Below are 26,533 nucleotides of genomic sequence, written 5' to 3'. Positions count from 1 at the left end.
CAGGGGAGCCACCAGGCACCCCTCTCGCTGCACGGCAGGACGAGCATCCCCAAGGGCCAGCCTGCAAAGCTGGGGTGATGAAGATGCCCGTGGAGCCCAAGAACTGACCTTTTTTTTTTCCCTTCTGATTCAGAGCAGCGACCAGCATCATGGCAGGTGCACTCACGCTTGTAATAACAGCATCACCCGGCTTTTATAGAGGACTGCTTTTCTCCATCTGCTTCACTGCCTTTCATCTGCAGCTGGTCATTTCTCTAATTCACAAAGCCGGCTGCAGTGCACCTGTAATTAGCATCGTTTTAGACATGGAGAAGCTGGCCCAGCAAGGAAAGGGTGGCGGCCCCTGATCTCCCAGGCCCTGGTCAGGATCAGCTTTGATAGTAATTAGGGACGGTTTTGCCCAAGCCTCGCCACTCACCTGGGCCTCCACCTCGTATAAAGATCTAGATTCGTTGGCTTTCCAGCTCTGTGGCTAGCCACGTCCTTTGGTCTGTGAGATGGGGGTGGGAGAATATTGCCAGTTGTACAACACAGCAGGCTCGTAGGGAGAGGCAGGCCACAGGGATCACCTCAGATTGTACTAGCAGTCTCCTAGGTCTGAAAAGTTAAAAGATGTGAGATCAGTAGATTAAGCCTCAACCTGCATTGCCAACATCTGGTTCCAGTTTCAGCTGCTCTACTTCCCATCCAGTTCCCTGCTGTGGCCTGGGAAAGCAGGATGGCCCAAAGCTTTGACACCCTGCACACTCATAGAAGACCTGGAAGAAACTCCTCCTGGCTCCTGGTTTAGGACTCACCCAGATGGAGCTGTGGCAGTCATTTGAACCAGCGGATGGAAGATCTCTCTCTCTCCTCTTTCTGTAAATCTGATGAAGTAAAAGTAAAATCTTGGAAAAAAAAATCTATTTTAAAATATTTGGGCCGGGTATGGTGGCCAAGTGGCAAAAGTCCTCGCCTTGAACGCACCAGGATCCCATATGGGTGCCGGTTCTAATCCCGGCAGCTCCACTTCCCATCCAGCTCCCTGCTTGTGGCCTGGGAAAGCAGTCCAGGACGGCCCAAAGCCTTGGGACCCTGCACCTGCGTGGGAGACCCGGAAGAGGTTCCTGGCTCCTGGCTTTGGATCGGCACAATACCGGCCGTTGCGCTCACCTGGGGAGTGAATCATTGGACGGAATATCTTCCTCTCTGTCTTTCCTCCTCTCTGTTTATCTGACTTTCCAATAAAAATAAATAAATTAAAAAAATATCTTATTAATGGTGTATAACCCCAAACCTTATCATTTGGATATCTAATCAACATGGAGAATTAGTTAAGGGCCCACTTCACATTATATATTTTTTACCTTGAGGGAGTTGATGGAATCTGGGGTGTATTTCGCAGCTATGAACACTTCTGGGCTCAGGCAACCCACATTTCTAGCGCCGAGGCCCGGGGCGCCCCCGCACCTCGCACCGCGCCCCGGCTCCCCCTCGCGGTGCCGCAGTCCCGGGTGCGCCGGCGCGCACCGCCCCACATGACGCCACCGAGGCCGGGCGGGGCCCGAGGATAAAAGTCGGAGCAGGCGGGGAGGCGTCCGCTTTCCGCGCTGCCCACCAGCTCGCCAGTCTACGCTCGGTGCACACAACTCCAAGAACCAGAGGCTCCTCCGCTCCCGCAGCCGGCACCATGCGTGAGATTGTGCACATCCAGGCGGGCCAGTGCGGCAACCAGATCGGCGCCAAGGTCGGGGGACGGACGGCGCGGGCGGGCGGGCGGGCGGGTGCCCGCTGGCTGGGTCGGCGGCGTGGGGAAGAAGGCTGGGGTGGCCCCGGGCTCACTAGGGGCGCGTTCGGCAGCCAGGTGGCCCGGGAAGCCGCGTAACCTGTCCGGCTGCAATTGTGTGTGCCTTTAATGAGGCCGCCCGAAGCCCCGGGCACAGCCCTGCGCGGGCGGCGGTTCCCCTGGGTTGGATCCGGGAGCCTGCAGGAATGGTGCATTTCTGTCTGTCCTTGGGTGAAAAACTGCAGTGTCACGGGAGCTGACAGATGCTACAGAAGCGTCCTCGGGGGCCATCTTTATGACGACCACCTGAGTTTTTAAGAAAACCCTCCTAATAGACGTGGTGCCATGTAAAGTGGCAGTCTTGTGCCCGTCTGGGAGCGCCAGGTGATGCACACGGTGGAGACTGCAGTGCCTGACCGAGGCACGGAGGCAGCAGTGGGCACGCTGCATGGGTGTGGGCTGCAGCCTGCATGAGGACTGGGCTCTTTCACAACCGCCATCTTTCCCACCCCAGCCTCCCCGCCCCCTCTCCTGCTGCAGATTCACAATGGAGACTGCGCTTTCCCAGGGACAGCTCCTTCCCCCACAGCCAGGCACCCTCCCTCTCCCAGCCCTGGTCAGTATACCTGGGGGCCAGTATGTAGGTCAGGGGCATAAAGCTGCACTGCTGGACAGCTGCTGGGGTCTGTGCCAGGAGCCATCCATCTCTGCAGGGAGCCATGAGATGGCAGGTGCCTGATGCAGGATGCTGCCAGGACACAGCAGCCCGGGTGTCATTCAGCCACCCTGCTGGGGTACAGAGCCCTCAGCTGCACAGCTGCCCCCACCCAGCAGGAGCGCTGCCGGCAGCCCCCCAGGCTCCAGCAACCCCACCCCCAGCCCTGCAATGTGTCACGTAGCACAGGTGATGCTCTGCGCATTTCCCAGCGCCTCTGCAGCAGGCAGGTGGGGACTGCAGGCAGGCTGCAGGCAGGGCTGCTGCTCCAAGGACACGGGAGGAAGGCAAGGCCAGCGTCCTTGGAGACCACCAGGAGGCAGTGCCATGCCGCGATTCTCTGTCATTGCAGTTCTGGGAGGTCATCAGTGATGAGCACGGGATCGACCCCACCGGCAGTTACCATGGAGACAGCGACTTGCAGCTGGAGAGGATCAACGTGTACTACAATGAGGCTGCTGGTGAGTGCTGGCTGGTCTCACCAAGGCCGCCTTGCTCTGCAGGCAGAAGCCATGAACTGTGCCAGCAACATGCAAGTGGCCAGCGGGTGCCTCTTGCATTTTCATTTCAATGCCCACCATAACCAACACGCCTTCCAGCTCCTGACGGCTCTGGCACCTTGCCCAGTCTGAGCATGCTCAGTGTCTCCTGCTTCTTAGGAGCCGATAACCTCCCCTTTTGTCTCGGATGCCAGTTATCTGAGTTCTGCTGGGAAAGCCAGGTGAACAAGCCTCTAGTCCAAGATTGCTTTGTTCAGCACAGGCCTAAGTCAGCTCCCGTTCCCCCCACAGGCAACAAATACGTACCTCGGGCCATCCTGGTGGACCTGGAGCCTGGCACCATGGACTCGGTGAGGTCGGGACCCTTCGGCCAGATCTTCAGGCCCGACAACTTCGTGTTTGGTGAGTGGTCAGGGCAGGGGCTGCTGGTGCAGGGGTTGCCCACTCCCAACCACCACACCCACTCCCGGGCTCAGTGCTGGGCCGTGGACAGCCTGGTCCCCTGTGCCTGGCGCTCTCCAGCCTGCAGGGGGCGGGTGGGCCTCCCTGGCACAGCAGCCTCTGAAGCGAGGCTAAAGGGCAAACAGCACTTGAGATGGGCTTAATGGGCTGCTGGTCATTGCCAAGGGGCAGGGCCGGCAGGGAACCACTTCAAGGAGCAGAGGCCGGAAGGCTAGGACAGGGCTTTAAACCTGCCTAGCCCTCCTCTGTCATCACGCTGTGCCTGTCCTCCTGGCTCGCTGTGCCCCTTAGAGTTGGGTAGTTATAGGAATCTGTAAAATGAATGGAGCAGTTGTTAATCTTGTCTTTTCCAATTCATAGCTTCATTGGGGATGTGTAGTTTTTTATGTTATTTGTTCTTTGAGGTTTTTGACAATTACTAGCATATTTTTGTTTAGGTGGCAAGTGTGGTATGTAAAGAATGTTCTAGGTTAGTCCTCCTCCTCCTCATGAGCATGGCATAACTGAATGTGCCTTCCGTTTCCGAACTGTCCTTTTCCTCCCCAGGCCAGAGTGGTGCCGGGAACAACTGGGCCAAGGGCCACTACACAGAGGGGGCCGAACTGGTGGACTCGGTGCTGGACGTGGTGCGGAAGGAGTCGGAGAGCTGTGACTGTCTCCAGGGCTTCCAGCTGACCCACTCGCTGGGAGGCGGCACGGGCTCAGGCATGGGCACCCTGCTCATCAGCAAGATCCGCGAAGAGTACCCTGACCGCATCATGAACACCTTCAGCGTCATGCCCTCGCCCAAGGTGTCAGACACCGTGGTGGAGCCCTACAACGCCACGCTGTCCGTGCACCAGCTGGTGGAGAACACGGATGAGACCTACTCCATTGACAATGAGGCCCTGTATGACATCTGCTTCCGCACCCTCAAGCTGACCACACCCACCTACGGGGACCTCAACCACCTGGTGTCTGCCACCATGAGCGGGGTCACCACCTGCCTGCGCTTCCCGGGCCAGCTCAACGCCGACCTGCGCAAGCTGGCCGTGAACATGGTGCCCTTCCCGCGCCTGCACTTCTTCATGCCGGGCTTCGCGCCCCTCACCAGCCGGGGCAGCCAGCAGTACCGTGCGCTGACGGTGCCCGAGCTCACGCAGCAGATGTTCGACTCCAAGAACATGATGGCCGCCTGCGACCCGCGCCACGGCCGCTACCTGACCGTGGCCGCCATCTTCCGCGGCCGCATGTCCATGAAGGAGGTGGACGAGCAGATGCTGAACGTGCAGAACAAGAACAGTAGCTACTTCGTGGAGTGGATCCCCAACAACGTCAAGACGGCCGTGTGCGACATCCCGCCGCGGGGGCTCAAGATGTCGGCCACCTTCATCGGCAACAGCACGGCCATCCAGGAGCTGTTCAAGCGCATCTCGGAGCAGTTCACGGCCATGTTCCGGCGCAAGGCCTTCCTGCACTGGTACACGGGCGAGGGCATGGACGAGATGGAGTTCACCGAGGCCGAGAGCAACATGAACGACCTGGTGTCCGAGTACCAGCAGTACCAGGACGCCACGGCGGACGAGCAGGGCGAGTTCGAGGAGGAGGAGGGTGAGGACGAGGCCTGAGGACTCCTCGCAGCTCTCGTGCCGTTAGTGAGCGTCTGTTGTCCTCACGCATGGTCTTTGTATAAAATGGTGCTCAGTTTTGCCTCTGTCACAAATTCACACTGTTGATGTAATGTGGAATTCCTTTCCAAGTTAATTATTGTCTCCTGAGATCTCTACACTAATAAAGCATGTGTGTTAACCTGTGCGTGCTCTCCCAGCTGAAGGCTGGCCATGCAGACTTGTGGGTAGCATGTTTAGTTAGTACCTTCCTCACCTTCAGGTAAAGACCAACGAAAAGTGAAATGTCTTAATTTTCAGTGGCCGGAATATTTTAAATCTCGGAGGTGAGCCAGCAGGGGAAGGTGCTTGAGGAAGCCAACCCTCCCTTACCTACTGCTATCGCTCACACTGCATGTGTGGCTGGAAAATCCAGCCCCCAGGAAGCCATTCTTTTATTTCTCTACTTTGTACAAATGCGATTGGAAAGAGACCCTGCAGCTCTTCCACAGAAGGCACAGGATAAATCCTGAGAGGTAACTGGAAAGTAAATTATGGCAAGAAGTAAAGAGGAGAGCTAAAACTGACAACTTAGTGTTAAAGACTGCTGGTTTCATTTTTTGCAGCCTTGTGATTTAGGGGCTGTCATTGTGGCTTCAGTTTGATCAGAGCCGGGGGGGGGGGGGGAAGGGACAGAAGATGGGTGAGCTGACAGGGGCAGCGATGTGATGTGATGGGGCACCACACCCAGGAGCCCCGAGGCTCGGGTGAGTCACCGCAGGAAGTCTTCTGCTAACTTGTTGAATTCAGTGGCAAAGCGCAAGTGCAGGTTGTGTTTGCCCTCCGGCATCAGGTGCAGCCTGAAAGGAAACCAGAGAATCTTAAGAGAAAGCCGCGTCACCAGCTCCTTACCCATCTAAATGTTTCTGAAAATAAATGAGAAGCTGCCAGCCTTCCCCATGTGCCCATTCGGAGTGGGGGGCATGCGATGATTTACCCACTTTGCACAAACGTAGACCTAAGAGTGAAAGCCCTCGGGTGTTCTGACAGCTTGGAGAGTGAGTGGAAGCGGTTACCCTGAACAGTGTCACACACACACACACCCCATTCGGAATCCCATCAGGCAAGAAGTCTCAATGGGAGAGGTAGGTGATTTGGTGCCTAAAATAAATCCATGCTAATGAAGCTGACTTGAGAGAAGGCTTGGAGACAGAATAAACGTGTCTCAGGCAGTGTGTGTCGTGGAAAGGTAAAATCAGGTTTCCCTAGGCTGCTGCCCAGAGTTCCGGGTCAGCCTGCCGTCTGGGAAGTGGACAAGTGACTCTGGGTGCTGGCAGAGTTGCTGAGGACAGAACATGGGGTGTGGCAGCCCTATGCCCAGGGAGCCACCTGCCACTGCAGCTTGCCTTGGTGGCAACCCTTCCCAAGCATGCTGCTGGGGATGCGTCACGTTGTAGATCATAAGTCCCAGGCTTCCAACAGAGGACAGCAGAGGACGGCCGCGGAGTGCCCCTGCCCTAAGGCCCATGGAGAGCCCGGATGGGCAGCCTGGCTACTGGCTCACTGGGGAGTGAGCTGGTGAGTAGAAATCTTTCTTCCCTGCCACACACTCTGCCTTCCAAACAGCTACTTAACTAACTGAACACACACACACATACACACATATCTCAACTCTAGATTCTTACCCAAACAACAACAAAACTAAACACATGGCCTGGGGAGTGGTTTTCTAACATTCACAGTTCTCTAGGCATGCTGCTCCTCGTCCCACATGGACAGGGTAACCCATGTTCCTACGTGCGGGGCAGCTTCCTTTCGGCAGCTGGCACTTTGGAAAGACACAGGATTGCAGACCTCTTGAGGAACAGGAGTCCATCCGGTCTCAAGAGGACAGCCAGCAGCCCCTGGAGCTCCACCTGAGCAAGTCCTGCTGGGCTCCCCATGTGACCCTGGGCAACAGACTGTCAGAGGCCAGCGGCAAGGTGCTACAGCTCCATCACTTAGGAATCCCTCAGTTTCCAGGTCGGGAACCCAAGGAGGCTGCTGGCACCTTTTCCACTGACCCCACGGGGCACCCCTCCCATGTCAGGTGCCCCTGATATGCCCCCCGTCTCTCATGCTGCTCCTCTTAAAAAGCCCTGAAGAAAGCAGTGAAGGAGGGGGAGCCACAAGCCCCTTCTGGTGGCAAAGCTGGGGAGGGCATAGCCCTGAAGTCTATCCTGGGCCTGCTCTCAGGCCTAAGCCAGCCAGGCCAGGGCCAGGGGACCCAGCAGTTACGTCAGGGACAAGTTCCTTTTCTCAAGCAGACGCATGTCTTAGCCCCCAAGAGGCTGCTAGGCTGGCGACACAGCAGTCTAGATGGGCTGCCTCCTGGGCAGGCCGGGTCTGCTGGGCAGATGCTCTCACGTGGTAGAAAAACAAAGAGGTCCTTCCCAGGCTGGGCACCAGGACCCGGGCTGAGGCCTTCGCCTGCAGCATGAGCTGTCTCCTGTGGCAGCTGGAGAGCCATGAGCTACGGGAGGCGTGTGCACAGGCCTGACGCCACTCGCAGAGCTACACTGAGGGACGGTCACCACCCAGAGCCTCGCTCCACGGGAGGAGCTTCTCACAGCATCATGTTGAGGGTGTCACAGCAGGACGCACACAGCGTGCCAGCACACAGTAGGCACTTAACAGATGCCAGCAGCTGGCAGGGGGAGGCTCTGGCTGTGGGTGGGTGTGAAGGGAAGGCTCCCACCTCCAGCAGGGGCACTGTGCCCAGAGGGGCAGGCGACACCTCTCTGGCATGTGCCTTGCACACGGAGGTTCGGACTCTGAAAGCTGGCAGGCCCTGTGTGGAGTTAATCCTGTGATGTGGCCAAATGGGGACTCTCGGCCGACTCTTTGCCTCCCACGTGGACAGTGAGTGGTTAAAGCAGAGGTCAGGAGTGGCACTGGGGACAGCAAGGGGTGGGGTGCAGAAAGAGAGGGTACCATCCCCAGGATGGGAGTGGTCTAGAAGCAGAAGCCGGGCACTGCCCCAGCTCTGGTACCTCCCTGCCCAGCCCCTGTGCCCTCCTCAGCATGCGGAACACGAGCTGCGGTCTCCAGCATGAGTCTGTCCCACCTTGACCAACTGACTACCCCAGCGGTGGGGAGGCCGGGGCTGCCCTGGAGGCCATCTCGCCACTGCTGGGCAGGTGTGAGGGGCCACGGGAATGCCAGAAAGAGGTCCTACCCTCCCTTCTGTGACCTAGCCTGTGTACAGCATGCAGCCCACTGCCTGGCGAGCTGGTCATGCCCCTCACTGCCCCCTGGCCCCCCCGGGCCCCTCCCGCCACACACACACAAGGTCGAAACCTCTGCAGAGTGGAGCGATCACCCTTGGGCCGTCCCACACTGCGATGGTTAATGTCATGTGTCAACGTGAACGGACCACAGGTCAGACGGTGTTCTGGGTGTGCCTAGAGGGTGGCTCTGGATGAGACCCATACTGGCGTTTGTCCTCCCTGCTGTGTGTGGGCCTGTCCAGCTGGCAGACGGGAGGAGGTTGTGCCCCTGCCGGATGGCCTTCCAATGGGGGCACTAGTGTTTCCTGCCTTGGAATCAAGTGCAAAGTGGAAAGCCTGGCTCTTCCTTGCTCTGGAGCTTGCAGGCTTTTAGAAACTTTGACCTTGGGCTCTAGATTATGAGAAAACACAGATGCTCAATTTACAATGGGGTCACATGCCAGTAAGTCCTCTGCACGTTGAAAAACACAGAAGAAAAAGCTATCTATCATCAGTCAGTAGTCCATGTGTGTGATTACCGGCTCTGTGCACCAACTTCCTTGCTGCTGGACAGTGAACAGACCAATAAGAGCCAGTCAAGTCCAGGCAGGTTGAGGCCCCACAAGAAGGGCTCATTGAGTACAGGGAGATGGTCAAGCTTATTTTATTTCATTTTATTTTTACATATTTATTTATTTATTTGAAAGGCAGTGTTACAGAGAAGGAAACACAGGCAGATCTTCTATCTGCTGGTTCACTCCCCAGACGGCTGCAATGGCTGAGGCCAGACCAGGCAGAAACTGGGAACTTCTGGGTCTCCCACATGGGCAGTAGGGGACGAAGCACCTGAACCATCCTCTGCTGCTTTCCAACTATCAACTGGGAGCGGGACTGAGAGTGGGACAGCTGGGACATGAACCAGTGCCTAAATGGGATCCTGGCATTACAGGCAGTGGTTTAAACAGCTATGCCACAATGATGCCCTCCTAAGTCAATCTTAAATGATCATTTCTGATTATACTCAGCCCATGGCTCAAAAAAGATAGTCCATGAATAGTACACTGAACTAACTAGTATCTCTACCAGAAGGGAACCTTTCCTCCTATACTGATGCATTCATTGTTAGCAGATGGGAGTGGAACAGAATTCCGAAACTAAACTTTCTCACGTTTACCGACTCTGCTTTCAGGGACCGTTGCATTTACTGCATGTGTTTGCAAGAGCCTGTCACTTCTGCGCTGGCAGACAATTAGCCAGGCCACCCAGCGTGTTATTTCGAGCACCTGCCCATATGCGAGGAGGCTGCCCTGGCTGGAAGTGCGCTCCATCAGGAGGGAAAAGGCCTCAGACTTGTCATTGAGCAGCTATGCAGCCTTGGCTGACTGTTCAGCATCTCAAACTTGACGGCGCACCTGTAAATGTGTTTTTCACAGGTTTATTGTGAGACACGGCTAGATATTTATATAATATTCCTTTCAAAATATAAAATGCTCTTTGCGAGCATCACATCACATATATACGCACATATATATGAAAAATTAAAAATTATAAAAGTTGAGACTTTAGGGCACAATTTTGGAAGTCTTAATAACGCCATAACTACGGGGCTGGCGTTGTGGTCCGGGGACCGGCCACTGCCTATGATGTCAGCATCCGCTCTCAGCGCCAGTCAGGTCCTGGCTGCTCCCAACTGATGCTCCCGGGAAGGCCACAGGTGACGGCCAAGTGCTGGGGGCCCCTGGCCTGCACATGGGACCTGGACGGAGCTGCTGGCCTTAGCCCAGCCCAGCCCCAGTGGCCGTTGGCACTGGACCAGTGATGAACCATCTCTTTGGCTTCTCCAAAGGAAGTACGGAAGCACTATCTGAATTCTGCACCATGACCATGACTTATAATTTTATAAGTCCAGTTTGATACGCCTCTGCTCACCTGTGCAGCCACCCATAACAGAATCCTGACCCAACTCCTCACCTTCCCCTTCTCCCACTCTCCTCTGGCCAGGTGGTTATTTTTAATTGATGTACGGCTTTAGTGGTAAAAGAAGCAGAAAATATGTGAAATAGAGATGCCTTTTAGAGTTTTAAAAAATGTTATTCAGACACTAGAATGATAAAGGTTTATGACAATTGCATGCCATTGCAAGCACCACACCTGTGTATGTTTTAAGCTCTCACACAGCCTCCTTGCTAGAATCCACTCGGAAGACCACAGCAAGCAGGCGGGGGTCCGCTCCTGCACCGGCTCTCCCGGCAGATGCAGGGGCTGGGGCGCAGCCTCAGCCCTCAGTGGCTGTACTTCAAAAGGAGGCTGCCTGGGGCAAGTGAGAAGCACCTGCCTTCTGGGATGCTCCTTTTGCAAGGGAGTTTGTTTAGAGGAACACTCAGGCTTCCCTTCTCCCAGCCTCTCTCCCCCTCCCTCCAGGTAGGTGTGCAAGCAAACAAAGAATTCCTTCAACTGGAAATTTCCACCTTGGTAACAGCTCCTAGCACAGACTGCCCAAAGTGTTTACTGCAAGGCGTGTTTTCCGCAGAAATGAGTAAGTCCACGTCTGCTGACCTTTCTGGGGAGGCTCTTCCTCCCCTTCCTGCCACCATCATTCCCGCAGCTGTGGCTAGAGCTCCTGAAACTGCTCCTATGCTCAGCACCCCACATCTGCGCTCGGAGAGCGTCTGTGCTCAGAGGGCATGGGTCGGCACCCCAGTGCCAGTCTGTGCTCACAAAGCAATAGCAACCCACTGACCCTCACCACTGACCCCTAAAGGGCACACACACCAGGCACTGCCACTGTTCACACACCAGCTGGCCAGGCACTGTGCCCCTCCTACCATGAACTGAAATTCACTGCCTCCCACCCTGGAGGACGCTGGAACCTGAACCTGGGCTGCCTGGCTCCCTGCGCCGTGCACTGCCGTCAACACCTTCTCCAGCCACTGCAGTGTCGGGGACTGGCTCGGCAGGCATGCTGCGAGCGGACCCCGGCTAGGGGTGCTCTGGCAGCTACTCCACACAGTTTTGGGAGTGTTCTACAAGTTATCTGACGTCTAAGATTGACTGGCAGGACGAAGAGTACAAAGTGCTGGTGACCTGCGTCTGCTGCTTTATCAGATCTGCGGTGACTGATGCGGCTTGGTCGAGGTCACACGTGCGTTGCTGACCGACAACTCCTCGTTGCAGTAGGCATTCAAGGTGAGTCAACACGCAACACCTGCAGCCTCAGTGCATGTGCAGACTTTGAGCTGAATGTGACTCCATCAATGAACCAAGACAGTGCCACTGAGGACGGCCTCCAGAGGGCAGCAAGCCGAGGGCATCTGCTTCCCTTTGGCTTTATGCGTACTTCATTTTATTTTATTTTTACTGCAGGTAGTGACCGACGACTAAAAACCCAACTGCGAGTTTCCAAATGACACAAAGTTGTTTCAATGAACAACTGATTTACCTTTCAATAGTCAGAAGTACGCTAGAGCCTCAGCCTTGTGAGCTCCGTTGTCCATCCCAGCACCAAGCAGGGGCCTCCGTCCTTCCAGCTGGCTCACCCACAGGGGCCTGGTGGAGCCCTGAGCGCCCAGCACAACTTCCGGACAAGGTGGCAGGCCCACTCCCAGCCCTCCACCTCTCCAGCCTCTTGTCCCATCTGCAACTCCTCCCACTGACTCCCAGGCTTTAGCGACGGGGTACTCACCGTGACCCTTTAATGTGCTCCTGCAGGAAGTCAGCGTGGAAACGCGGGACCAGTGGGTCCTTCTCGCCGTGCACGATCAGGGTGGGGCACTGCACGCGGGGCAGCAGCTGCCGACAGATGCTGCCTGGAAGACACGCAGCACGAGGGACTGCCTTAGTGTGATGGTGTGAGGAACACAACTCCTGGCACCACGCCCCTCACTGCACCTGCTTCCTTGTCTGTAACTTCAGTGGCTTGGACGTGACTGTGTCTGGGGTCAAAAGTGTTTGTGCATCCTTGTCTATTTCTCTCTCTTCTTCCTGCTAAGTTCTAAGCTCTCCTAGCGAACAAGCAGCTTTGCCTGCCCAAAGTTTCCAGTTCATGTAAAATAGCAGGGACAGCAAATACATGCAAGTCGCGCACATCTTTATATTACTTGGGGCAGCTGCCCCCGCTACACAAAGCAGCGCTCAGGCAATGTTCCACACCTGTTAAGCTTGTCCCTTTAAGTCCCCTTTCAATGGCGGGCAGGGCCCTGGCCAGTCTCCAGTGTGTGCGGGCATGAGGGGACAGTGTGCAAGCAGCAAACAGGCTCTCTGCACTGGTGGCGCCTCTGCGACTTGCGGAATGTACACATGAGATGGCCTGGTATTGACCCTGCTTTGTCTGCAACTGTTGGAACACAGCCCCAGTGCTGGCCCTGGTGATCCCTGCCTCTGGATCCCAGCTCTGGCCCTGCCTCCGTGGAGCCCTGGTAGCTCCTTAACCTCACTGAGTTTCAGGATAAGGACAGGGATAACCTTGAATTCCTGGAGTTGCCTTGAGGCTCAAGACTCCAGCACTCCCCAGGTGGTCTCCTTCCCTTTCTCCCTTTGTCACAGGAAAGCGAGAGTGTCCTGCTTGGCCTGGGAGACATCCCTCCAGGTCTCTGAAGCTGACCCTTCCTGGCCCTGGACTGACACGTGTCTGCTAATTCCACAGCCAAAAGATGATGGTGAAAGCCAGTGCTACAGAGTACTCACCAGCATGTCTGTGTATTTAAACAATTGCACATCTACTAAACACAGCAGTTATGTGTTAACTCATTTAGTGTGTTCAATACTGAAGTAAGCACTTTTATAAAATTAGCAGTAACAATCTTTGACCAGGCATGTGCTGTGTCCTGGAGAGTCAAGCTCACATTAGCTCCTTTGAGCCCCACTCTGGCATCAGCATGGCCAAGCCTCACACAGGAACTGCAGTCTAGAGGAGCTGGCCAGCTGCCCACACACGTCCCTATAGCAAGCTGAGTGGTCCAGGAAGAATCTAGGTCCCAGGCCTGGCTGACTGCACACCACCGAGAGAAGCTGAGCATCCATGCACCTGTTGTGTGCCCATCATCGCATGAATGATGGGTGGTCCCACACACTGCATGAGGGGTTTCTGAGTGATGGGTGGTCCTGCCTCACAGGGGCAGGACCAGGACAGAGAGAAGGGCCTCCTCGTCTGCCCTAATGGCCAAGGACGCAGCGGGGGCAGTATGGTATGGACCCTGCTCGGCCTTTCTTGTTTATAGTCAGTCACCTGTTCTGGAATCGGAAAATAGAATGGGGCAGGCACGGTGGCGTGTCAGGTTAGGCTGCTGCTTGGGACACATCCCACATCAGTGCTGACTCAGGTTCGGCACCTCTGCTTTGGATCCGGCTTCCTGCCGCTGTGACCCGACAGGCAGCAGGTGCCAGCTCAGTGCCTGGGTCCCTGACGGCCACATGCAAAACCAGGATTCCGTCCCTGGTGGTGGGTTCTGTGCCTCAACTTTGGCTGCAGGAGGCATGTGGAGAGTTACCAGGGCATAGAGTTCTTTATGTCACTCTTTCAACTGGATCACAATAAATCAGCAAAATAGAAACTGGGGCTTCTGGAGAATTATTTTGTCATCACAACGCAAAGGACCAGAAGGAAAAGGATCAGCCTGGGAAGGACACATGAGATGGGCCTTTGTGACACTGTCCTGCCTCCAGCTAAGGCAGACCTGCCACGCAAGTGCCACGCAACTGCCTGCCGTGATCCGCGCTCTGTTCACACTATGGCCAGGAAAGGTAGCAGGGAATTCAGGAACACGCGTGGGGACCCAGGCATCGTCTGCTCTGCAAAGGAACCAGTCAGTAGTCCATGAACCTACCCTCTGGGAAGCGTTTGAACTGCAGTATACCGTCCACCCACTGGTCACAGGTTTTGGCAAGGTAGTCATAGCCGTACAGGGCCTCCAGCGGCTGCCTTACTTTCTCACTCCACTTAGAGACATCCCGGATACCTGGAAAAGAGAAGAGTGAGCAAGGAGGGGTTCAGTTTCACGTGAAGGGGTCCTCTTTAAATGTCCCCGGCCCAGCCACCATGGAGCCCCGTTCACTGGCACCCACATAGTACATGCCTCATGTCAGCCAGGTGTCCCAGGGACTCCAGGTATCCTCCCTCCAGCCACACTGCTTAGCACTGTTGGCAGCGTTTCCATGACCACGGCCTCAGTGTCTCCCACAAGACGGCCCCACAATCAACATGGCCCACTTGAGTGAAATTAGACCGGCACTTGATGCTTCCTGTCACAGGTGGGCAAGCAAAGGGAACAGTCCTGCCTACGTCAGACTGACTCCTCGGCAGCCCTGAAGACCCGCGACCACGACCCGTGCCGAAGAGGCCCGAAGCCACGCATGCTCAGGTCTGCTGGAAATGCCTTCAGTATCTGCACAGGAGCTGCACACACCCTCCCGGCTTTCAATCCCTCTAAATGACTTATAACGCAGTGTGAGCACTTGTCACACCCTGGTGGTTTAGGAAACAATGCCAAAAAAGTAAGTTTGCACAGGTTCAGGAGAGACATCCCAGATATATCTAATTTGCAATAGCCTGAATCTGCTCATGCCGACACCCCGGGCTTAGAGGGACTGGGTATCCGTAACAAGAGGCTTCTGTCAGTTTTTCCCATGAATCTCACTTTTCTGTACACGAGAAAATAAACACAAAAGATTTATTCTAATTTCTGCTACTTAAGAAAAAGTAGACGCAAAAAGCTAATTTTAAATTCCATTAGAGACGAATCATTTGTAGCAAGGAATAGTATCTAAAACTTATTTTTAAACGAACCAACAAACATTGATACTTGGCCCAATCTTTTCCCAGTTTTTTTTTCTTTTTTTAAAGATTCGTTTACTTATTTAAAAGGGGAGAGTTACACAGAGAGAGGAAAAGACAGAGAGAAAGATCTCCCATCTGCTGGTTCGCTTTCCAAATGGCGGCAATGGCCGGGCCTGTGCCAGGCCAGAGCCAGGAGCCCAGACCCTCCTTGGGGTCTCCCATGTGGGTGCAGGGGGCCAAGCTCTTCGGTCACCTTCCACTGATTTTCCAGGTGCATTGGCAGGCAGCTAGATCATAAGTGGAGTATCCGGGACATGAACCGGCATCCACATAGTAGCAGTGCAGGTAGGGGCTTAACCCCCTGTGCTACAGTGTGGCCCTCGGGATTTCTTTAAGCACTAAGGTAAGATTTGAAAGCTCTAACATTCATGACTGCTGAGTGAGCCTGATGGTGCAGTATCTTTGCTAAGTGATCCAGCTGAAAGACCTCCCGGCAGTGGTGACAGAACACGCATCTGTCTACAGTGGGTTCCACACAGTTCAGGCACTTGCAGGTACGCTGTGGGCTTGGGGATGGAGCGCCTGCGCAATGAGCTGCTCATCACAACACAAGCGCTCTCTGGGTGGGAGGATGCCACCACGGGAGGGGGCCTTGGCATCTGCAGCTGGCAGTAGGCATTGGGAGGGAAGCCAAGGTGACTGAAGAGGGCGGAACCTCTCTGCCTGAGGGCAGGAGGGGTGTAGAGGCAGCATCCCTTGTGAGTGCCGGTTCAAATCCCCACTGCTCTACTTCTGATCCAGCTTCCTGCAAACACCATGATGGCCCAAGCACTTGTGCCCCCGCAGCCCATGTGGGAGACCCCACTGGAATCTGCTTCCTTGCTTGGGCCGAGCCAACCCCGGCTGCTGCAGCCATTTGCGGAGTGAACCAGAGGATGGAAGATCGCTCTTTCCCTGTCTCACTGGTTCGCTCCCTGTACCTGCATTTTTAATAAAAGAATCAACCATTTTAGAAAAAGACAGCAAGAAGACCGCCACTGATACAGTTCCCTGCCTCTGCAGAGGGCGATGGGACAACCAGACCTTTCATAAAATGTGTTCTTGTCACACTGTTGGAGCTGCAGCAATGAATGGCAGCTGGGGGCTGGAGGTGTGTGCATACGGCTGTAAGGAGAAGAGAGCCGTGAGTTAGAGCAAGGGTGACAGGGGACACCCATGGCAGGGCTGCCTGGGGGGAGCTGAGCCGGAGAGTTCTGCAGTAACCTGAGGAGACAGGGCCTGATGTGACCCTCCGGGCCGTCACACACGCAGGCACGCACACCTTCTCAGAAGGGACACATCCCACGGACGCTCCCTGTACAGGGCATCGATTTTTAGACTCAGAGGAAGTCAGTATCATGTTCTAACCAAAGAGCCAACGTCCTAGAAGAAACAGAACTTCCGGAAGGCTGCCGGCAACACTAGGAGGCTGCAGAACGCACCATACAGGGAAACAAGATGCAAATGAGACGCAAGACAGCAAGAAGAGGGCCACGGATGGAGGAGGGAGAGCACACAACACAGAGGGCGCGAGACAGACCAAAGACTCCGTGAACAAAATGAAACAGGACGAACGAAATGCAGTCTGCGCTCAGACCCAGCTCAGCAAGCAGCATGCCCCAGGTCAAAGGGAGATCCAAGGAAGGGTGAGAGACAGCGCCTGGAGACAGCTCTGCTGCCAGCAGCAGCCGGGGACTGCAGGGTGGCAGAGGGGCTGCCGGCCCCTCTCAACCACCAAGGTGAGATACGCACACCGCCCGGTGCATGCTGGGACTGGCCCTAAGGAACTCCGGAGGAATAACTGTAGGAAGCCAAGAAGCGCTGTAAGAAGGAGTGGCTGGGATGGCGGTGCACGGTGAGTAGAGCAGCTGGCACGCGTGACGAGGAATGTGCAGGCCAACTCTCAGCCACTCTGCACGCCAGGGAGAAAACCAGCCCTGGGATGTGAACGTGCAATTGCACACACAAAGAGCAAGAGCCAGCCACAAGCCAGGAAACAATATCTACAACCAAACTCCTCTCAAAGGGTTATTAATTCTATGATCAAAAAACACTCTAAAACGACATGAAATCTGTGTGCCAGTAACACTGTGAGAGTATTGCAAGGTCTTTAGCTGTCCATTCTGTTGTTATACTTTCTTCTAGAGACACAGTATGACATTTGTATCAATGCCACATGATGGGGAGTAGGTGTTTAGCCTTCAAGGTGCTCCTGGGGAAGCCTGTAGTTCATACTGGAGTAACTGGATTCAGGTCCAGCCTCTCTTCCTGCCTCGCACACCCGAGGAGTCAACAGAGACAGCCCGACCAGGTGGACCACTGCCACTCATGTGGGGGGCCTGGGTTAGGGCTTTGTTTCTGGTGCCTGCATCGGGGGAATAAATGTGTGCCTGCCCCTGACACAAATAAAACACACTTCTTGAATGTCACGTAATAACTTCAATAAAGCCATGAACAGGTTTCATGTGGAAGAAACCCAAAGGGTGAATAAACACTTCTAAAGATGCTCAATCTTATTAGTAACAGGACAATGCAAATTAAGACCACAAAAGAGAAAACAGCTCGTGCTCATGTGATCAGCCAGGGAACTCAGTATGCTAACTTTCGGGTCCTGTTGCAGGGGTGAGCCGGAGACCCACACACGCTGCTGGCAGAAGTGTACAGCTCCTGTGCTGGACAACCTGTTGTTTGTGATGCGGTACTTTCCCTGGCGGGCTTAGCTGCTCCTGCACCCAAGGACTCTGCACAGAAATGTTCCAGCAACACGGCAAAGAAGGGGTAAGCACACCTGCCCTGCCTGCCCAGGGGACAGGCTGCAGCAGTGCCAACCAGCGCATGGTGGCTGCCTATCAGTGGCACCGGGTGAATCTTAGCAATGCAGAACAGAGAGACTCGCCATGCCCCGAAGTCACACACAGGCTGAACATGTCTGCAGAGCTCAGAAACTCACGAAGCTAGATGTGGCTCAGGAATACAAAGGCATGCAACCAGACTGCTTTCAAAAAGACACGCGGCTGATGTGCAGGCCCAGACTGGAGTGGAGCCATGGGCTGGGGAGCAGGTGTGGCTCCAGCAAAGGAACAGCAGGGGCAGCCTGGCTCCAGGGGGTGCACTGCTGTCACACAAGGCCTGCTGCTGCACCCCAGGTCTCACACGTCAAGATACTTCAAAATGTTCTTAGAGAATGCATCTAAAAGGTCAACTTATTCTGGTATGAAAAATGTTGGAATCCTGGCGCTGTGGCCTAGCAGCTAAAGTCCTCACCTTGAACGTGCCAGGATCCCATATGGGCGCTGGTTCTAATCCCGGCAGCCCCGCTTCCCATCCAGCTCCCTGCTTGTGGCCTGGGAAGGCAGTCAGGGATGGCCCAGGACCTTGGGACCCTGCAGCCGCATGGGAGACCTGGACGAAGTTCCTGACTCCTGACTTTGCATCGGCACAGCACCGGCCATTGCGGTCACTTGGGGAGAGAATCATTAGACAGAGGATCTTCCTCTCTGTCTCTCCTCCTCTCTGTATATCTGACTTTGCATTAAAAATAAATAAATCTTTTTTAAAAAGTCATAGAAAGTGGGATTAAAATAATTTTTGGTGCAGTCAATTTTGAAATCAATGTGTGTAGGTTTTTTTCATCATAGGTGTACATTTTCCATGAATTTCAGATTTCATGGATTCCAACATGTTTTTTTTTAAAAGATTTGTTTTATTTTTATTGTAAAGTCAGATATACAGAGAGGAGGAGAGACAGAGAAGAAGATCTTCTGTCCAATGATTCTCTCCCCAAGTGACCACGACAACCAGAGCTACGCTGATCCAAAGCCAGGAATCAGGAACTTCTTCCAGGTCTCCCACACGGGTGCAGGGTCCCAAGGCTTTGGCTGTCCTTGATTGCTTTCCCAGGCCACAAGCAGGGAGCTGGATGGAAAGCAGGGTGTCCGGGATTAGAACCGGCGCCCATATGAGATCCTGGCGCGTTCAAGGTAAAGACTTAAGCCGCTAGGCCTGAACCTGGGCCCTTCTATGAGTTTTAAATACTCTTCCATTATGTAATAAAAGTTCTTAGAGTCATTGGGAAAAAAGGAAGTTCCCTATGGCATCAAGGGCCAGACCATGTTAGCGCATGTCTGAAGACCAAGGCAGGACAGCAGGCGGGCAGAACGAGAGGGGCTCCTGGGATGTGTGACGTAGAGGCAAGGCTTGAGATTTCGGTGGAAAGACCACCCAGGTCTCAGGGGGCAGGAAGTCCAGCTACAGCTGGAGCTGGCCAGATGTTCACCTCAGACTCTGTTGGGAAGAAGCAGAGTTGGACGCCACCTTCCCCTAGGCCCTGCCCCCACCGCGCAGAGGAAGTGGCTGACTTCCATAAACTTGCAGTGTGGGAGTTAGCTCGCCTGGGGCCTGCACTTGGAGACTCTGACTGCACACAGCCACCTCGCCGAGCTACAGTGTTCTCAGCAGAAAGACTACAGCAGCATGGAGCGAGCAGCAGGTAGCTAACCAACAGCTTGTGCTCACCACAGCAGGTGCCTGACAGCATTCTATTTATTTATTCATTCACTGGCACTACCTAACTTTAAGAGGAAGTTGTTTTTAGCCCAAGGCATAATGACCATCGGAAATTCAGTAGCAAGTATGTTTCACAGTGAAGTTCCCAGACGGGTCACTCGCATCAGTTTGCTGATCCAAAGCCAAAATTGTATTTGTCACCACTGCCCAGCAGCGGCAACACTAAAAACACCGAGGCATACTCTTGGGGTTCCGGGAAAAGCCGGCAACTGGACCTCTCACTGCCAGAAGCGGCTGCGTTTAAAACCTTTTCTCTGCTGCGCCTGTCCCCATTGGTCTAAGCTTTCCTACCCACTTCTTCCGCCACCCTTCCTCCTGTTTTCCGCCACCCTTCTTCCCACATTTCTTCCCGTACTCTCTGCTTCATTCCCAGTCTGTCTCCTCGTCGCCCCCAGTCTGTCTCCTCCTCGTCGTCTGTTCTGTCCGTCCATCCGTCCATCCCCTCTGTCCATCTTCGTCCGTCTTAGTCTAGCTTTTACCAGCTACTTTTATATAGTTCTCCACCAATCACTTCTCCCCGTGGATCCACTTGGCGCTACGTGATAGGCCAGTAATCACCGCGGGGGAACTAGCCTATCCTGTTTACCTGCTGGCGAGAGCGGCTCCGCCTCCTGGCCCTGGGCCAGCCGCCATCCTGCAACGGCCCCTCCCAGTCCCAGGAGCGGCTTTAGCACCCCGCTCCCCACATGTATTCCCCACCAAAACACACTGGCGTCTCTTTTTCAAAGACTATAACTGGTATTCATCAGTGGAACCTTAATGAAGAAAGCATGTCCACTCAGCACTAATTAATGAATTAATCCAGAAAACAGTACTTGCAGCCTTAACTGTGAGGCATGGCGGACACGGGCTCTGCCTCCCAGGGCTTTGTGGTCCAGGGAAGAAGCCACGCACAGCAGCTGTGGTCGCCACCTCTCCGAGCACCTGAACGGGGGATGGCGCCGGGTCCTACCCAAGCATGCTTTCTCCGTGCAAACATTCCTGAGCTTTACGCTCATGACAGGCACATGGAGCCCAATACCGAGAACGAATAATACAGTACAGGAGCTTAGTAACAAGAACAACGCAAGAAAACTGTAATATAATAATGAGTTAAAACTTAGTTTGCTTTCAGAATTTTCCATCTGAAGTTTGTAGATTTGATTCACCCAGGCAGCAGGAACTGTGATATAGGAAATCAGAGAGAAGTGGCCGCTTGTGCATCCTGTGTGAGGGGGGCGGGGGACGGACATCATTTACCAAGAAAAGAAATTTTAGAGCAGGAACAGGACTCGAGGAAGATTCACGGGCCTAAGTGGGATCTGGAAATTGGATGAAGTATGCCATAGAATAACCACTGAGCAAAATGCCGGAGAGGACCCAGCCACGGAGGCGTCCACGTGGAGAACACGGAGGCCAGCAGTGTAACAAGGCACACGTGGCTGGCAGACAGCACGCACACGATGAGCCTGGAACCACGGGGCAGCCACGTGTCCAGGGCTCCAGAGAACACGCGGCCTCCACTGCCCTGGCAGGCCGGGCTAAGGACGCAAGCAGTGGAGACAGTGGCTGGGAAGGGCAGCAGAGCCAGGGGGGGACCCACAGAAGCACGACACAGCCACAGCACACAGGCACTCGCTCACACAGTAGTGCCTGAGGCCCACTGAGGCAGTGCCCAGGACGGAGGGCTGCCGTGAAAGCCTGCACCAGGCATCAGAGGGAGGAGCACCCAGCAGGGATGCCAGCGCGGAGGGTGCTGGGAGCTGGGAGCTAGATGAGGACTGGTTTGCTGAGGAGGCTGTGGTTAGAGTGGAAGCCAGCAGAAGCTGGCATCAGGAGATGTGGGGGCAACACAGCACGGCGGGTGGGGGGCAGGCTGGTGTCAGGAGCGGCAGCTGCAGGGGCGTGGGACACACACAAACTCTGAGGGCAAAGGGAGACACAGGAAGGCTGGTGGGCGAGGCTGGCGTGGGCAGCCAACACAGGAAGGCTAGTGGGCAAGGCTAGTGCGGGCAGCCAGGCATGGGAAGGCTGTTGGGCGAGGCTGGCATGGGTAGCCAACACAGGAAGGCTGGTGGGCGAGGCTGGCGGGCAAGGCTAGTGCGGGCAGCCAGGCATGGGAAGGCTGGTGGGTGAGGCTGGAGCAAGCAGCCAACACAGGAAGGCTGGTGGGCAAGGCTGGCGCGGGCAGCCAGGCTGCTTGGGCCTTCCTCAAGTTATTGAGGGACTTTAAAATAGGATGAGGAAGAAAATTCTGCTACAGTGGACACACTACCCCAGGAGGCAAAGGGCCGGAACGGGAGGAGGAAGAGGAGGGGACGGGTGGAGTGTCATTTGAGTACCGTCACAGTGTGGAGGTCAGGAGGGGCCTCCGGCAGGACTCTGGGCTCTGGTTTCCTGGTGGACAGTGGGCGATTCAGTGAGAGAGAAACCTGGGGTAGCACGAGTGAGTGAGGGGCGTGTACAAGGTGAAGCACAATGTCAAGTGTAAAGTGTTACTTATATCAAAGGTGGGTGACAGAAGGAGACACAGAGAGAGACTGAGATAAACTCATCTTTCATCATCTGGTTCACTTCCCAAATGGCTGCAACACCTAGGGCTTGGCCAGGCCTAAGCCAGGGGCCTAGAGCGCCAGCCAGGCTCCTAAACGAGCGGTAGGGGCATGAGCAGTTAGGCTACGAGCTGCTGCCTTCCTGGGTGCACTAGCAGGGAGCTGGATCAGAAGTGGAGCAGCCAGGACTCGAACTGGTGCTGATATGGCAGGCATGCTGCAAGCACAGGCTTAACCCGCTTTCCCACAACACTGGTTTCCTAGTATGTTCAATGTTAGACAAGGCGGAGCGCAGCCTGGGGCACAGCACAGGCCTTAACATGTGAAAGAGAATGGAAATTACATGAAGTATATTTGCTGAGCTGAAGAACAGACTTGATGTAGATAACAGAAAAGTACTTGGGAAATCTCCAAACTTGAAAAGTAAAGAATATTCTTCTAAACAAGCACGGGTGAAGAGGGAGTCTGCAGAAACACGAGAAAACCTTTTGACCTGAACAGGAGCTTAAGACATCACAGTCCGCAGGCTGCTGAGCTGTCGCAGTGCTCAGAGGACTGCTAGCATTCGGTGTCGATCAGAAAAAGGTCTCCAATCAGTGAGCTAACTGTCTACTCCGAGACTACAGAGGGCGGAGCACACTCACGCTCCAAGTCAGGAGAAGAAATCACACCAGCACGGGGCAGGAGCGACGAGGCTGACACCAGAAGGCACCAGGGATACGTCAACAACACAAAAGCCAGCTTTAAAAAACGATCCCTGAACTTGACCGACCTCTAGCTAAAACGGTCAGGAAAAAAACAGGGATGACAAACAGACCCACTGCGGGTGGAGGCTGGGGAGGGCACTTAGCATTACGGACCTCCCAGGCCTTCCAAAGGTTACAAGGCCATGAGGAGATGCTCCCGCAGATCAGGCCCAGAGAGTGGACTGTGGTGGGCTGAGGTGGGCTGTGGTGGGCTGCGGTGGGCTGAGGTGGACTGTGGTGGGCTGTGGTGGGCTGAGGTGGGCTGTGGTGGGCTGCGGTGGACTGCGGTGGGCTGTGGTGAGCTGAGGTGGGCTGCGGAGGGCTGTGGTGGGCTGTGGTGGGCTGAGGTGGGCTAAGGTGAGCTACAGTGGGCTGCAGTGGGCTGAGGTGGGCTGCAGTGGGCTAAGGTGAGCTGTAGTGGGCTATGGTGGGCTGAGGTGGGCTGCGGAGGGCTGTGGTGGGCTGCGGTGGGCTGAGGTGGGCTAAGGCGAGCTACAGTGGACTGCAGTGGGCTGTGGTGGGCTGAGGTGGGCTGCGGAGGGCTGTGGTGGACTGCAGTGGGCTGAGGCGGGCTGCAGTGGGCTAAGGTGAGCTGTAGTGGGCTGTGGTGGGTGACAGGCCAGAAGGGACTGAACACGGCAAGCCCCGATGGCTGTGTCACCAGGGCTGCAGGAGAAACTGCAGCGTGGTGGAGCATTAACTACAGGTGCGGGACGACGCCTCAGTGCCTTGGCAGTGCTGAGGGCCCTGACGTGGCAGGGGTGCAGGAGGACCTGGGCATCCTGTGCTGGGCGGCAGTGGGTAGGGGCCCCCAGCCAGGCAGGATGGGCCGCCGAGCACAAGGCAGCTCCCCTTCCTCCAAGCCAGGTGGGGCTGCCGAAGGACAGGCAGGCAGCAACACGGGGCGCTGGGGCAGCAGACACCGCAGTCTGGCCTCTGTGACTCACACTGTCTCAGCGCAGAGCAGGCGGCGGCTGAGCTTGGGCACAAGCAGCCACTGCTGTGCTTCTTACAATCCTCAAAGCTTCAAGCAGCACCTTGAGCAGCATAAGCATCACAGACGCCTTCACTTTAAATATAAGGGGTCTTATTTAAATCCAGAGCCGCCTTTGACACTCCCTTTATTTTATGGGAGGGCGTCACGACCCCAGGTCTCACCCTGCCCTCCTTGAAGCCGCGTCAGGAGCAGCAAAGCAAAGGCCTTTCTGAGCAAACAGCAAGCTTTAAAGCTTAGGTTGGCTCCACCATGCTACTCTTCCGAGAACGCATCTTCCTTCAAGAGAGTGTGCGAGGGGTGCAAACACGTGAGCCAAGTAGGAGCGCAGGCGCTGCGAGCGCGACCACGCCAGCCGGCAGAACCTACCCTCATAAATTCTGGCGTCCTCGTCTGTGACGTAGGCGTTGGCCCCCCAGATCACCATCTTGCGGATGTAGGACGGGTACCTGGCGGCGGCCACCACGGCGGTTATGCCGCCGTCACTCCAGCCCAGCAGGGACACCTTCTTAAACTGCAGCGTCTGTGAGAGACACAACCCAACACGCGGCCCCGGCCATTGCAGCTCTCTGCCAGAAGGACTGGGGCCTCACCAGCAAGCAGTGTGGGTGCAGGTGGGTGGCCTGGGTGGCCCGTTTTAGCCCCGGAGTCCCTGCAGCCACCTCTGGGTGGCATGGTGCATTTGTAAGGCAAATGCAACTAAGACTGAAACCTCATTCCACAGCATGGGCCGGAACATAAAGGACAGAATCTTCAGGAACTATACACTCAGCCACACTTGGCTGACTCTCCGTGGCTGCATGCGCACATGGGCGTGCCTGAGCAAGGTGCCCCAAGGAGCGGACTTAAGACTGCTGGATGAGATGAGATGAGGCCGGGCAGCCGGCTAGGCTGCTGTGGCCAGCTGTGGGAGGAGCTGGCCACAGGAAGGTTAGAAGAGAAGAGCATCATGGGACATGATGACAGTGGTCAGGACAATCGCCCCGAGAGCTCCACATGTGTGTGCAGCTGGGGGAGAGGGCCAAGGCCAGGGCAAGAGAGGCCGCCCGAGTACACCAGAATGACTGGGAAAGTGCCGGAACCAACAACGACCACCCCAACAGGCTTGCTGATGCGCCCACCAGGGACCCTCATGGGCTCTACGTTTTTTTTTTTTTCCATCCTGCCTCCTAAATTCACGAGACTTGTACGTGTTTGGGTTCCAACACACTGCCCGGATAGTGGGGGGTGAAAACTGAACGCCCACCGCTCTGCTCTTCACGGTCACCTCAGCAACTGGGCGACGCTACCCCAGCCCTGTGCCCCGAGGCCACACGGGGACGCGGGACAAAGGGACAACCATGTCCCCGGTGACAGAGCTCACCACGCTGCTCAGAGTGGTGCCCATTCTAAACCTTGCCAGCTGTTTACTTCTGGAATTTTCCATCTAGTATTCTGTAAGACTGATGTCATGTTTATTTACTGGAACTACCAGCTTGATAAACTGCTCAATGAAAAAAAAATAGCAAATTGAAAAAAGCAAATTGGAAAAACACTGGGTGCAGCTCGAGGCCATCAGTTCAGCCGGGGATTCAGGCATGTTGTCAAACCAGCCAGAGAGTCGAGTCCGAGTCGCACTGTGGGATATTTCCACTTGCCTGTTCACACAGGTTACGGAAGTGATTTGGACTTTTCTCAGACTCTGGAATATTTACATATACATATGTAAAGTCTGAACAACATGTAATGTTACATGGATGTATAATACATATGTATAATATATAACGAGCACCTTGGTGAGGGACTCAGGAACCATGCCTGTCTTGACTTTGGGACACGGCGATTTTGGAGTTTTGGATGAGGGCTGCTCAGAGTTCACCTATTTGAAGTCTTTGAATTATTACAAGATATTACCTTTGCAAAGCTAAACGAAGCACCCTCCCACCCGCGGGTCACTTCTCGGAGACTCACCTTCATCAGATCCACGGCGTCTCTGGCGTCCCTTTCAAAAAAATCCACCGGGAAATCTCGCTCCGGGGGTCTGGAGTGTCCGTAGCCCCGGGGGTCCCAGGCCACCAGCGTGAACAGCTTCTTGTTGAAGTTCTTCAGCTGCGGGCCAAAGTCACTCTCACCACTTCCTGAAAAGAGCCCGGTGTTACCGTCAGGTGTCCAACACGGCACGGCGGGGCAGAAGCGAGTATCACCCTGCAGCAGAGCCCACACCCCACACTGCCGTCCTGGGACTGCCATCTCCGGATCCCCACCAGGGTCCTGCCAGTGTAGACTCTGGCTGAGTCCCTGCCATGTATGTAGGAGTCCTGGACTGAGCTGCAGGCTCCTGGCTCTGGCCCAGCTGAGTGGCGAGGGAATCAAACAGCATGTGAGAGCTCTGTTTCCCCTCAAAGCACAAAAGCACTACCGCTGGTTTCCACCCCGCCATCGGGGAAGCAGTCTCGGAACACCGCATCCCTTCACTGAGCAGCCATTGGCCGTGTTGGCGTTCAGCGCCGTCTCCGATCGCCCCCTAGTGGCCATCGAGAGGAGGACAAAGGCGCGGATGGGCTGTTTGAGCAGCTCTTCAGCCTCTTTTTCCCCTTCCCTTTTTAAAAGTAACAAATGGAATTGTATAG

The 26,533-nt window shown here is 55.1% G+C and overlaps 2 protein-coding genes across 3 annotated transcripts in view; one reads left to right on the top strand and one right to left on the bottom strand.

The window, feature by feature from the left end:
- The first annotated feature begins 1,567 nt into the window (after window positions 1-1,567).
- On the top strand, window positions 1,568-5,236 carry TUBB2A (tubulin beta 2A class IIa). Its single transcript, XM_058668345.1, has 4 exons — window positions 1,568-1,726; window positions 2,833-2,941; window positions 3,272-3,382; window positions 3,989-5,236. The coding sequence occupies exons 1-4, from the start codon at window positions 1,670-1,672 to the stop codon at window positions 5,047-5,049; spliced, it is 1,338 nt and encodes a 445-aa protein (XP_058524328.1). The 5' UTR covers window positions 1,568-1,669; the 3' UTR covers window positions 5,050-5,236.
- Window positions 5,237-5,621: 385 nt separating this feature from the next.
- The window catches only part of BPHL (biphenyl hydrolase like), a 29,491-nt gene continuing 8,579 nt past the window's right edge, over window positions 5,622-26,533 (bottom strand). The window contains exons 3-7 of one of the 2 annotated variants that reach the window (XM_004596486.4): window positions 25,875-26,041; window positions 24,294-24,447; window positions 14,099-14,230; window positions 11,959-12,082; window positions 5,622-5,888 (exon numbers count right to left, since the gene is read on the bottom strand). In XM_004596486.4, the coding sequence (XP_004596543.2) occupies window positions 5,801-5,888; window positions 11,959-12,082; window positions 14,099-14,230; window positions 24,294-24,447; window positions 25,875-26,041 (665 nt within the window). In that variant the 3' untranslated portion in view covers window positions 5,622-5,800. The remainder of the gene's footprint in view (window positions 5,889-11,958; window positions 12,083-14,098; window positions 14,231-24,293; window positions 24,448-25,874; window positions 26,042-26,533) is intronic. The other variant, XM_058668349.1, reaches the window with a different exon arrangement.

The sequence above is a fragment of the Ochotona princeps genome, chromosome 1 (genome assembly GCF_030435755.1).
Source record: "Ochotona princeps isolate mOchPri1 chromosome 1, mOchPri1.hap1, whole genome shotgun sequence".
In the NCBI taxonomy this organism is placed as follows: domain Eukaryota; kingdom Metazoa; phylum Chordata; class Mammalia; order Lagomorpha; family Ochotonidae; genus Ochotona; species Ochotona princeps.
This window is presented reverse-complemented; position numbering and strand designations above follow the sequence as displayed.